Source organism: Cotesia typhae, unplaced genomic scaffold, assembly GCF_013202065.1.
Source record: "Cotesia typhae breed Kobodo isofemale line unplaced genomic scaffold, CoteBio_Ctyphae contig_9, whole genome shotgun sequence".
NCBI lineage: Eukaryota > Metazoa > Arthropoda > Insecta > Hymenoptera > Braconidae > Cotesia > Cotesia typhae.
The window spans coordinates 180358-193600 of record NW_027423770.1 but is presented as its reverse complement, the minus strand read 5'-3'; the positions used below and the strand labels follow the sequence as shown (position 1 = coordinate 193600).

Below are 13243 nucleotides of genomic sequence, written 5' to 3'. Positions count from 1 at the left end.
TATCGGTAAAATCGATTTGGATCGGTAGATTTTGAGAAACCTAAAAAAAACTATTAATAAAATTTTTGTTTCAATGTGCTTTTTTCGGAATAACTGTTAAACGGCTCTACCGATCAATTCCAAACTGATCAGATCTCAACATCAATAAACTACGTCGGTCGCTGCCAACTCGATCAAAATCGGTTGATTCGTTCGTGAGTTATCGTTGACAATAGAAAACCGAAAAAAGTGTTTTTTCTCCCCCCCGGGCATAAAGCGTCAACTTTAGCCCCGCTGCGCTAAACGAAGTTTCCGCTTTACGTTTTCGTCGGGGAAAAAAATAGTATACATTCCTTGGGAAGTAAATAAGAAAGCCTCAGATCACATATTTGTTGACCTCGGCTTCGCCTCGACCAACAATTGCATGTGCTCTGAGATATTTCTTACTTTACTTCCCTAGGGGTGTAATATTGGGATCTCTAGCACTCGGGCACGCTATCTGGTGGCGAAATTTAATATCAGAGTAGGTAGGTCGAATTTAGAACAGCTGATTGCAAGTATACAAATATTTATGTGGAAATAATTATATTTTAAATTTTATCACTTGATTGCATATTATTTAAAGTGGCAATTAATAACAATTAAAATCTAAAAATTTTAAAATTGTTTTAAAAACCTTTTTTTCGTTATGGAATTCCCAGCAAGAAAAAATAAAAGTAAAGTGCGTTGTTGTGTATTTGATTGTAAAAGCAAAGCTTGTCGTGATGAAAAAATTAACTTTTTCCATTTTCCACTTTCCAATAAACATTTTGTTTATAGAATAAACGAATTTGGTGAGAAAGAATTGATTGATAGACGTTTAGCTTGGATACGAGCGTTGAAAATAGGAAAAAGTGTAACTCCCAGTATGAGAGTCTGTTCACTTCATTTTATTAAGGACGATTTTTTACCATCACGTAAGTATTTTTAACAATTATTTTCTCTGGTAATTATAAATTTTTCAATTAATAAATTTATTTATAAATATTATATTTATATATTGTTGTAGATATTGGTTCAACTCACTCTTATCTAAAAAAAAAACGAGTGTTACCACGCAGAATCTTTCTTTAGGATCATCTAAAGAATGTGCTTGTCCTTTAACAGATTCTCGAGAAGAAAGGATACGTAGACGATCAATTAAAAAAAAATTACTGACAATTAATGATATTGAAGAGTTGAATCTTAATAAGAAACAAGACGATGAACAGGAGGAAGGAGACAAACAAGGCGATGAACAGGAGAAAGAAAAAAAAACAAGGACATGAACAAGAGGAAGAAGAAAAAGATGACGATAGAAACGAAAAGGAAGTTGACAATAACTTAAATCACAATGAAACTCATTCAATATCGATTTCAAGTGACGAAAATGCAGTAATGTTATTCAAAAGTGTTGGGATACAAGTTCAAAGTGACTTGATGATTCAAAAATTCTCCTCTTTAATTACATCAAAAGAAGAGTTAAGTACACTGACTGGAATTCCCACTTTTGAAGTATTAAAATTGCTTGAGGAATTAGTAGTAACCGTACGACCAAAGCATAAAACATCTTCAAGATTTAAATTGCAAGAAATGATTTTGATGACTTTTATTAAGCTAAAGCAAAATTTATCTTACGCTGTATTAGCAATTTTATTTAAATGCTCTAATGATACCTGTAAAGATATTATTTTCGATATGATAGACAATTTAAATCTGTGTTTGAAACCTGCTATCTATTGGCCAACAAAAGACAATATTTTAAAAAATATGCCGGAATGTTCTAGAGGCTTCGAAAATGTTCGCGTCGTAGTTGACTGTACAGAGATTCGCATACAGAGACCTTCAAAATTATGTTGTCAATTACAAACTTACTCATATTATAAAAGCACGTACACTGTAAAGTTTGTGACTGGCGTCACACCAGCTGGATTAATTTCTTTTTTAGCAAACCTTACGGTGGACGCGTAAGGTTTGAAACGATGCATTATTAGCAGAAAGAGGATTCACTGTTGAAAATCAGTATAAAGAACATGACGTGACTTTTATATCACCCTTATTTCTTGAAGATAAAGCTCAATTTTCTAAGACTGAAGCATTATTGAACCATAATGTGGCAAAAGCTCGCGTTCATATAGAACGCAGTAATCAGAGATTAAAATGTTTCAATATTTTAAGTCACACATTGCCAATGTGTCTTCTCAGTAAAGTTGAAGAAATTTTTAATGTCATCTGTGATCTATAGTAAATTTAAGTGCCCCAATACTAAAAAATGATAAGTTTTATTTTTAATCTACGAATTATTTGTAATAATATGTACTTTATTTTCAATTATTTATTACAGCGCAGAACGTCATAAAACTTTAATTTATAAACTTTTTAACTTTTATAAATTACATAATAAATATAACAGTTATTAAAAATAGAAATTTTCTAATCTTGTTTTTGTTTATCACCGTGTTTACATATTACATGAACAATATTGTTAAAATAGATTTCTTTTAAAGAATGCAATAAATTTTCAGCGTACTTTATATTAAAACTAATAGGTATTATAAGCAATCTATCGTCGAATGGAGTATAAACTATAAAATCAGTCGTGAATACATTTAATAAAGCCATACCTATTTGTACTTGAGCATAATAGGGGTGTTGTTTTTGTGAAGTTAGTTGGTTGTTTTCAGTCACCAAATACTCTAAAGATGGAATAACTTTTTGTAAGGTTTTTTTCTTACTATTGTAAGAACATTTAATTTCAATCATTTTTAAAGGTTGAAGATCATCAATCACAATACCATCAGGTGAACTGCCGAGCCAAGTATTATTATGTGTAACAATAAGACCGCATTCAACAACTTTACAATTTAAAGATTTCTCATATAGCTCACGTGCAATGGGTTCATTAATTAACCCATATTTAGTATAACAGTTAGATATCGCAGTTGGATAAAAATATTTTAATGATTTCTGCTCCCAATCGGGCTGTTCATTATTTCTATAAGTAAATAGCCTATAAGTTGGATCACTGCCTGTGATCCTAAATTGTCTCTTTTTCTTCCAAACAGAATAAAATCTAGCAGTTTCTTTGCAAATGACTTGAACATCTCCATTTAATTGGTCGAGTATTTTTTTACAACACTCTTGAAGAGGATCTTTGCTGCAATCTTTGCTAATTTATCGAGAAAAGCAGAAGATTTTTGATTATTAAAAATAGCTTGAATTTTTTCTAAGCAAATTATAGCGTTATTATTATTGTTTGAAATTTGGACAGCCTCATGTCTTCCAATTCTGAAAATAAACGAAAGAAAGAAAAGAAAATAATATAATTAAAACACTAAATCATTGAAATATCAAATAAATTTATTGATAATAGTTCCTTAGTAAACTTGACAAAAAATAGTAGTTGGTAATTAAACATTAATTTACGTAATAGTTTGATATGTATAAAAAATAAACATGATTATTTTGTATATAAAGTTTTTCAATTAAAAAAAAAGTGTAAATAAAGTAGTATGAATTTAAAGATTATAATATGTAAATAATGTAAATTTATAATATAGATTATTTTAAAAATTGATTACGAAAATATTATATATAAATAAAAATCTTGTAAAAAATTTACAGGTGTAAAGCTAAAGCAGAATACCCAAGTCTAGCAACCATTAAATTTCTTAATTGAGTGTTTTGCTCTTCAGATAACTGGAAACTTTCATTGGCATCCTTGGATTTGTAGTCATTATCGTTAGCTTTAGTCTCGTTACTTTTTTTTTTTTCGATTTTTGGCTTTCAAATTTTTTTTTATTGATGTTGAAAAACACTCATGTTGGTCCAATAGCTTGCTTTCATATTTTTCTAATGACGATTTATGAGGTTCGTTCCATATGCACTTTTTATCAGTGCAAGTAATCATTTGCAAGCTCTCCAAATCATTTCTGTGAAAATAAAAACCACTTATAATAAGCAAACTGTTGAAATAACAGAATAATTATAATAGATTAAGTAAATGTCAAAAAATATCTTACCGGTTACAATAGAGCAATACTGCAACGACATGTTTACATACAACACTTAAACCAGCCTTACGTCAACAACTCATTCCAATTATTCGACCGTCTTTTATTATTTCACCTGTTATTTCATGCGGATTGTCTTTAATATGTGATGTTTGTAAACAAAAAGCCAAAATACTTATAACATTGCAATCACTATTTGGTACTTGCCCTAACTTTATCACATGTCCAGCATTTTAAACACTCTCACCACCAACGAAATTTTTATTGCTTGGTTTTGTACAAGCAAATTTAAAAATTTCTTGTAAAGTAATTTTCATTTTATTTTTTCAAATTATAATTTTATAAAAATATTTTAAGATACTATCTACGTTTGTTTATATACGGTGATGCAAAGTGACCTACTGACTCCAGTTCATATTTTTGCCGCTAGGGGAAATTTTCTAAGCCACGCCTCTGCCAGAGATCCCAATACTATTTAATTTGTAACAGGGTAAAATTACCCTAAATCGATAAGTCACCGGATATCGATAATTATTCGACATAGCACTGGCGCGTCTCGATCTTCGGGCCTAAGGGGAGAATAGGAGGGGGTAGTTTTGGGTTAAAATAGGTGAGCCGTGCAGTGGAAAAGAGAGAAGTAGTGTGACCGCCAGACATAGTGCCACGGAAATCGAGTAGGACTGATCCCCGGAGTAGTGACGAGACGAAGGAAGCCAACTACAACTAGGACTTCATCCTCAATAAGAAAGTTAGATCATCATTTTATTCGTCAAGGTATTAATTATTACTCTGTGGGAAAGAAGTGGACCGCGGTTTATCTAATACCCAGTTACTTCTCCTATTTAATTATCAATTGGATCGTTTAATCGACGATTATTTTAATAAATAATAGTTGAATATTTGCTAGTTTTGACCGAGTGATTTTCCTGGAGGCTTATACCCGAGAATCACTCAATCGACCTTGCGGTAAAAATTTAACAACTAATAAATAATTATCAATTAATTAATTAACATCCGAAAAATTCGTTAAATTTATTGTTATAATTTTTATAATAATTAACTTAAGAAAAATTGAGTAATTTTGTCACTTGGAAAATAATCGAAAAACTTTTATTCGTGGAATTTTGGTCGAGCGTCAGTATATTTTTGTGTCGCAGTAAATTCCAATACCCAAGGTCAAATACAACTAAGCTAGCGAATGTTCTAACAAATAGAATTTGAATGCTTCGACTTGTGTCGAATTTTTTATAAATTATAAAACTATTTGGAAAATTATCGGATATTTTGTTAAGAATTAATTATTAAAAATATTTTATTGTAAAACTATTTTATTTATTAATTATAAATTTAGTAATTTTTGGGATTAAGTTCGTGAAGTAATTAAATTATAAAAATTACCGACAATTAATAATTATTGGCGTGGACATTAAGTCCAAAAAATTAGTTATTTTGAGTCACGAATGTCACAGGAAAAATTTAGTCAGAATTAATTAATTAAACTTGTGTTAATACTTTTGAACGTGATTATAAAAATTATATTGTGATTGATTTAATTGTCAAAAGTTAATTCAAGGTATTAAGTCTCTTGTTTTAAATAGTTATTATTATATTATTAAGACCATGACTATAAGTTACTTTGGAATTTTAATCTATTTAATACTTTAATACAGAGTTAAAATTTACAATCGGGATTTGAAACTGAATGTTCGTTAAGTCTTTTGGAATTTGATTGTTAATTTGGAATTATCGTTTTACCAATTACTAATGATTGAATAATTAAATCAAATTATTTAATTAAAAATAAGTACAGTCAATTCTGTTAAATTAAAATTTATAAAATAAAATCATACAAGTGTGGGTTATGTGTGTGAAGATCATGTGTGGGTCATGCGTGATAGAGAGTGTTAATAGTGTTAAGTCAGTCCTGGTTAGCCGATAGTTAGGCTAGACGACCTCTGTCACACTGTTGTCCTTGTGTAGAGTAATTAAATAGTTCTGGTTAGCCGATAGTTAGGCTAGACGGTCTCTGTCGCACTGCAGTCTTTGCGCAGAGAGACTCGTTGGTTCTGGTCAGCCGACAGTTAGGCTGTAGTTTATAAGTTTTAATTAATTATAGTGTGAGTGTGTGAGTGAAATTGAATTGATTTGTATAAGTACTTATTTTGTTAATTTTTATTGTTAATAAATATCGATATATTGTTAATTAAGTATTTTTTCTTCAACAGCACCTTCCTCCACTCTCTCTACACTAAGAATAAGATTTCTCAGCTCTGGACCGGTTCCAGGAACCGTGATTAAAAATCCTGGTGGCGCCCTAATAATTATATTGTTTGTTAGTTTTGTTTGTTTATTTATAAAATTGATTAGGGGCCAACCTGAGCAGGTAAAAATGTTACAAATTACTCCAAAATGTCCAGTTGGATCAAATTAAATTTAAAGATTCCTTATGAGGCTTGAAAAACTGCGTCGAATGCCGCTAACCGCGTGAAAATCAGTTAATTCATTCAAAAGTTATTGCGGTTTGAAAATTCAAAATATAGTGTTTTATCAAGCTTCTATCAGATTTTTTAGCTTGGAGAGCTCAAAATGACTAAAAAATTATATTTCTAAGCTCGAAGAGCTCAAAAACGTTGGAAGTGAAATTTTGAAAGCTTGTGTATGAAATATAAGCGGGAAGTTGCAGGAATGGCCTTTAGGATCAACCGTTTTCCTAATTTTTTTTTAGTGTTATCTAATATATTCACTTATAACTAATAATATTTCCATTGTATTTCATTAATCAATTTGTTTTTTACATTTAAGGTTTTATTTGAAGTTGCAAATTATCAAGCACCTTCAATAATATTTATAGATGAAATCGATTGGATATCAGGAGATAATAGCTCCGGAGAAAAATCATCTGAACCTGCTCGGCGATTTAGAGCCGAGTTTTTGACACAACTTGATGGACTTTTGTCAACAGAGAGGAATAAAGTTATTTTATTCGCAACAACGAATGCACCATGGTAAATATAAATTAATATATATGGTTCATTCCACTCTAAATCGATTTCTTTTGAAGTCGATCTTTATAATTTGGCCAAAAATTTTTTAACCTTTCTTACTCTGTGAAAGACATTTTTCAGAATTTTTAACTTGCCGCTAAAAAAATTAGACATTTTCAAAAATCGAGAAATTATGGGTTTAACCCCCTTTTTTGAAAGTCGAGTTTTCATCGGGTCTCGACGTTTCAAGGTCCTAGGATGCTTCCCTGACTATTTCCGCGATGGTATCTGCGCGCGCGCGCGCGCGTGTGTGTGTGTGTCTGTGTGTGTGTAAACCCTTTATTCATTTTAACTGAACTTAGATTTTGAATACAATTCAGATTGATTCAGACCAGTAGATTTTATGAATTCTTAAAAAAACTACAGAACAAATTTATTTTTAATGTGGTTTTTTAAAAATAACTTTTGAACGGCTCTATCGATCGATTCCAAAAACTAATCAGCTCTGGACATTAAAAAACCACTTTGATCGCCGCTAGTCCCGTCAAAATCGTTTGATTTTTTCGTGAGTTATCGTTGACGAAAGAAAACCTACAAAAGTGTTTTGTTGGAATTACTCCGAAATTTCTAGTTCGATCAAAGTAAATTTGAAGATTCTCTATGAGGCTTAATGAACTGCGTCGAATGCCACTAACCGCGTAACAATCGGTTTATTCTGTAACAGGGTAAAATTACCCTTAATCGATAACTCGCCGGATATTGATAATTTTTCGACATAGCACTGGCGCGTTTCGGTCGTCGGGCCTAAAGGGAGAATAGGAGGGGGTCGTTTTGGGTTATTATAGGTGAGCTGTGCAGTGAAAAAGGAAGAAGTAGTGTGACCGCCAAAGAGAGTGCCACGGAAAATCAAGAAGGACCGATCCCCGGAGTAGCGACGAGACGAAGGAACTCAACTACAACTAGGACTTCCTTCAACGATCCTCAACGAGTGAGTAAAATCGTCGTTTTATTCGTCAAGGTATTAATAATCACTCTATGGGAAAGAAGTGGACCGCGTTTTAATTAATCCTCGATTACTTCTCTTTTTTCATTTACTAATTGCATCGTTTGAAATACTTATTTAATTATTTAACTTTTCTCAATATTAATATTAAAAGTTCAATAATTAATTGATTGCAATTCGATTTTTGATTCGTTAGTTTTTGTTGAGAGTACCTTGTCACGAACGGAATTTGTGATAGGGCGTAAAGGCTGTGAAGTAATGCCTAAAACCCAACCACTAGTTACCGTTTAATAACTAAATCAATTTTTATAATTTTATACGAGTATATAGAGCGGTTCATATACCGTATTATTCCTAAACCTTACTATGATTACAGATAGTGGTAAAGAAATTTGAAAGGATGTTAGGATCTTGCTGTCTTCGGCTTCGAGAAGCCTATTCTACTGTTTATGAATTTATGTAAATTAACTCTAAGTAAATCAAAAGACAGAAAAGATTTAAAATTTCAATTCGTTAAATTTATTTTGGAGACAAACTTGTACATTTGAGGGAAACAAAATATAAATCATGCATTAAAACGCTAATATGTATATAATAGAAAATATTAGAATTAGTAATGCACACAAAGAAAGTAAATAAAAACTATTTATACTATAATCTGGTTCACGTTTCCGACCAAATAAATTTCTGACTGATGAGTGATGCAGCTATTTGAATTTATTTGTTTCGCCGTGCAAGACTCACTTCTATATCGGTTCGAGGTACCTCGATCACCGGGAATAGAATGCTCTAGTGCTAATTACGTTAGTGCTCTTTAAAATTTTAGAAAAGGCCTAACCACGAACATCAAAATAATGCCCGGAGCACAATAAAACTGTTGGCGTCAAGAACGTCGAGACTTCCGAAGATTACTGTAGACTGATTGTGATAATCTTTTAGCAAGCTTATAAAGGGACATCAATTTTGAAGTAGTGGGAAAACAGATGTTACCTATGCGTTGGGAATTTCTAGAAGTTTCAATAGTACGACTCAAATTCATGTGCGTTTCACGTGATATTGAGCAACTATCGAACATGAACTAGAATGCGGTTATAGACATGCTTAGGTCACAGGTGCTAAGGGCGACACGATTCTTCACCAGAAACTCGAAGTCTATTCGTTTTCCAAGACAAAATATTGAAATTACTTGCGTCAGAAGGTAGCATCAGGTGTACAGCTATTATAATATTTAATAAATGTGTCGACCACTTAAGTAAATAAGTAACTGAAAATTAAGAAATACTAAAATCAAATGCATATTGAAACACAAAATTTTTATTTCTTTGAAAAATTTAATTATCCGGGCCACTAAACCTTGCGGATAAGAAATAGTCGCCTGGATTTCGTTATAGTTATAGTCCACTGCTCTGGGATATTCCGCTCCCATATTTACGATTGTCTTTGTTTTAGGAGAGATTGATTAAATAAATTTTAGGACAGAAGTTACCACGTGTGCCAGTTAACTTGTTTTAGATACTTACAAATTGTACTGCAAAGATGGTCCTTCTCCCTTGATTGGCCTTGTAATTAGTTGTATGAAATTACGCAGAATAGATATTGTGGTTGATAAATGAAGATTGATTGGTGATAAAATTACGACAAACTTAATTTTATTTCACTAAATCGACACTTTGAATAGATTTATTATATTCGGTAACAAAATACAATAAACTAGTTGTATGAATATTTTACTAATATTCGAGGTTATTGATGATTAATTATTTATAATAAACGCAATGATAATAGTTTAACACAAAGTAATAATAGTAATGATAAAATAAACTTATAAATTAAATAATAGATTTGATAGCTTTTAGTAGTTTTGGTGAGTAATCACCTAATAGTGGTAATAGTGGTAAAAATGACTAAGATAAATCTAACGTGGTGGTTGACACCGGGGGATAGATCGAAGTGTCGATCACCGCTCAAGTATCGGGGTTTGTGACCGTTTTCCCCTCCTCGTGTCTTGTGACGTCAGGGGACTACCTATTATTTTAGCTAGTGTCGGTAACGAAAATTTCGGGTGGTAGTTCGCCAGGCTGATAAAGTCGGGACATTTTGTAGTGTCTCAATATATAAAACAAATGGAAACTTAATATAAGAAAATTTATAGGAGTGAAAATAGATGGCAATATTTTGGCACGATATGACCCCTACATACGTCACAACCTCAAGGGGGTTTATACCCGAGGACTACTCAAGGACCTTGTGGTGTTAATTGTCTTAAAAATTTATTTTGTTACTCAGTTAATTAGCAATAATTCCGAACATCGGGAAAATTGGTTCAGTTACAACTATTTTAATCACTAAAATCAAACCGAATAATATATTCTACGAGAAAATTCCATGGTATTCTCGCAGACTAATTCAGCGTCGGTTGGATCGCACAACGCAGTTAACTCATACCCAAGATCAAAAAGTTATCATGCACTAGCGAAAAATTAGCGTTTGTTTTGAACACGCAACAATTATTGGTTGATTTTTTCTTGTAGGTTTTCACTGAATGCTTGAATTATTATATAATGTTATTTATTACCAGATATTAATTATCGTCTGTTATATTAATTGTTGAGAATTGTTTACTGAAGTCTGGTCAAATTTTAGATATTATTTAACTGAGATAATTTGTCCATTAATTAATTATTTAATCTAAAATTTCACGAGATTATTTTATATTGAGCTTAGGTTCAAAGATCTTAGACAAATTCAAATTACTGAAAATTGCTAATTGACAGCGTGGACATTAAGTCCAAGAATTTAGTTATTTCTTGTTGAAGAATTTCATTAATAAATTTAGTTATAATTAATGAATTCTTATCGTTAATTTTATATTAATAATTTTTGAATTTGATTATTAAGATTACTATAGTAATAAAAGTAATTATCAAAAATAATTCTTGGTTAGAACAATTTTTATGTTGGCAGATTATTAAGACCTCTGTCTACATATTTTAATCCATTAATACAAGATATTAAGATCTCTTGTAATTAAATATTTATTGTTGTATTATTAAGACTACGGCAATAAATTGGTTAGGAATGTTAATCTGTTTTAATATATTAATTCAAAAATAAATTAGCAATCGGAATTTGGAAGTTGAATATTAGTTCAAAGTTAATTGGAATTTCGTTGTTAATTGAAAATTATTGTTTTATCAAACACAAATGATCGAATATTTTAATTGCTAAATTTTAAGGTCAAAATTAAATTAATAAAAATCGTCTTATTATTAAATTTTAAATTAAAGTCAAATCAGTAGCGTCAGTGTGTCTACGTTTGGTCACTGGGCTGTTACTCCTATGAGCCGAGTCAATGACCCCTGCATACGATTGGTCTCTGTGCGGGTGATTAAACAGTTTAATTAGATTGGTTTGCTAATAAATTTATACGGGTAGACGCCGAAAGGGGCCCATCACGTTGAAACGGGATATCGTTTTCTCGTTGGTCGCCCCTTTTATTTATTTAAGGGCGCCACTGGATTTTTGGACTCAGTATCCAGAACTTGACCAGAACATGGAGTATAGGTCAGGGTCGTGAGAGATTGCTGAAAGGAATCAAAACTTAAGCACAGAAATTCGTTTTACAAAATTATTTATTTATCCATTCCTTTCTACAATTGAAATAAAGGCCAATATAACAATATACAAAAATTCTCAGGATAAACACATTCACATACAACTCACATACGGTTATATTTCGCGCTGTCTAGCAGACCCTCATGTCACTGTAGTGCCCACTGTCCACTAGACCCTCACGCTACTCTATCCACTTCGCGCTGTCCACCGGGCCCTCACGTTACTCTATCTTAGTTCACGTTAATCTAAGAGATCTACCCCGAAGCCAGAGGAGTATACCATGAAACCGAGGTAGACTCTTTACGCACACATAACCACACTATTAACAAATTCCACAATAATGACAATACTATAATAAATGATTTCCCATTACTAAAATAGTTTCAATTCTTATTTACTTATGTTATGTCCACCCCAAAATTTTTCTTTTAAATTTAAATCACCCGCGCAGATGGAAGACTTCTCTATGCGCGAAAGCCACAATAAAATATAAACTACGCGACTGCTGGTTGACTAGCGGGGACTTCTCCAATCTCAGCACCGCGAGTATTTAAGAAGGCGATCAACAGCCAACGTCTTTGTCTTTGTTAATTAATTCGACTTCCGCATTTAGTTGACGGGCCCGTGCCTTGTAAAAGTCGCTTATCTTAATTTGCGCTGCACTTAAGATGAGTTCAGACTCGGTTCAACCGGCAGGCTACGTATTATTTATAAAAATTATCATAGAAAGTCGTATTCTCAAAGTTCTAATTTGCTCTGCACTTAGGCGAGAATCCGACCAATAAGTTCATTAAAATCATTCCTAAAGCTAAATTTGCGCACTTTACCCTACGGGGGACTGGAGGACGTTAGCTCAAATTATTAAAATTTAAAAGGGCATAGCCGGTTAAATATGGGAAATCTGCCCCCATGGCTTTTTTGACTCACACTTAGGGGATCGATTTGGCATCAAATAAAAATAATTCACACCAATTTTTAGTCCTTTAACTCAAACGACGTTCGAGATTTAAAAAAAAAACCTGTTTTTTTTATTTTAATTTTATTTTTATACTGAAATTCGGAGTTAATCGATGGTGATTTTTTTTCTTATTCATAGGATCCTTAAACATAAAAATATCGTATGATCATCATTTTTCAACGAAAAGTCAATTTTTAATGAAGAAAAGAAAATTCAAATCTTGTTTTTTTCAGGGTTTTTGAAATATGTCAATCACCAAAATTTGTCAGAACATGTATTTTACACCCCTCGACACTCAGGAATTTTTTCAGATTTTCTGAAGTGGTGGAACAATGTCAAAAAAATTAAAAAGTCATTTTTTTCCTGAAATTCGGCGTTTTAACGCACTTTTATTTTTTTTTTGCTTGAAAAAGTACGTAAAAAATTTCTTTTTTAACAGAAATTTATCTTTTCAAAAGATAAACATAATAAATCAGGAACATGAAGTATGTAAAAAGGCTATAAATAATTCAAAACACATTTGGAGGTGAATTTTATATTTTTTCAGACAACCGGGAATAATTTTGAATTAGGATACAACAAAAATAAAAATTTTAATAGAAGCAATAACTTGATTAGTCTTCATCACTGTCTTCATTCACTACAACACTAATTTTCTCATCGATAAACAGAC

At 31.7% G+C, this 13243-nt stretch overlaps 1 protein-coding gene across 1 annotated transcript in view; it reads left to right on the top strand.

The window, feature by feature from the left end:
- LOC141533452 (katanin p60 ATPase-containing subunit A-like 2) overlaps nucleotides 1-13243 on the top strand; it is a 103316-nt gene that overhangs the window by 66488 nt on the left and 23585 nt on the right. The window contains exon 3 of the mRNA XM_074252344.1: nucleotides 6813-7015. Within this exon, the coding sequence (XP_074108445.1) occupies nucleotides 6813-7015 (203 nt within the window). The remainder of the gene's footprint in view (nucleotides 1-6812; nucleotides 7016-13243) is intronic.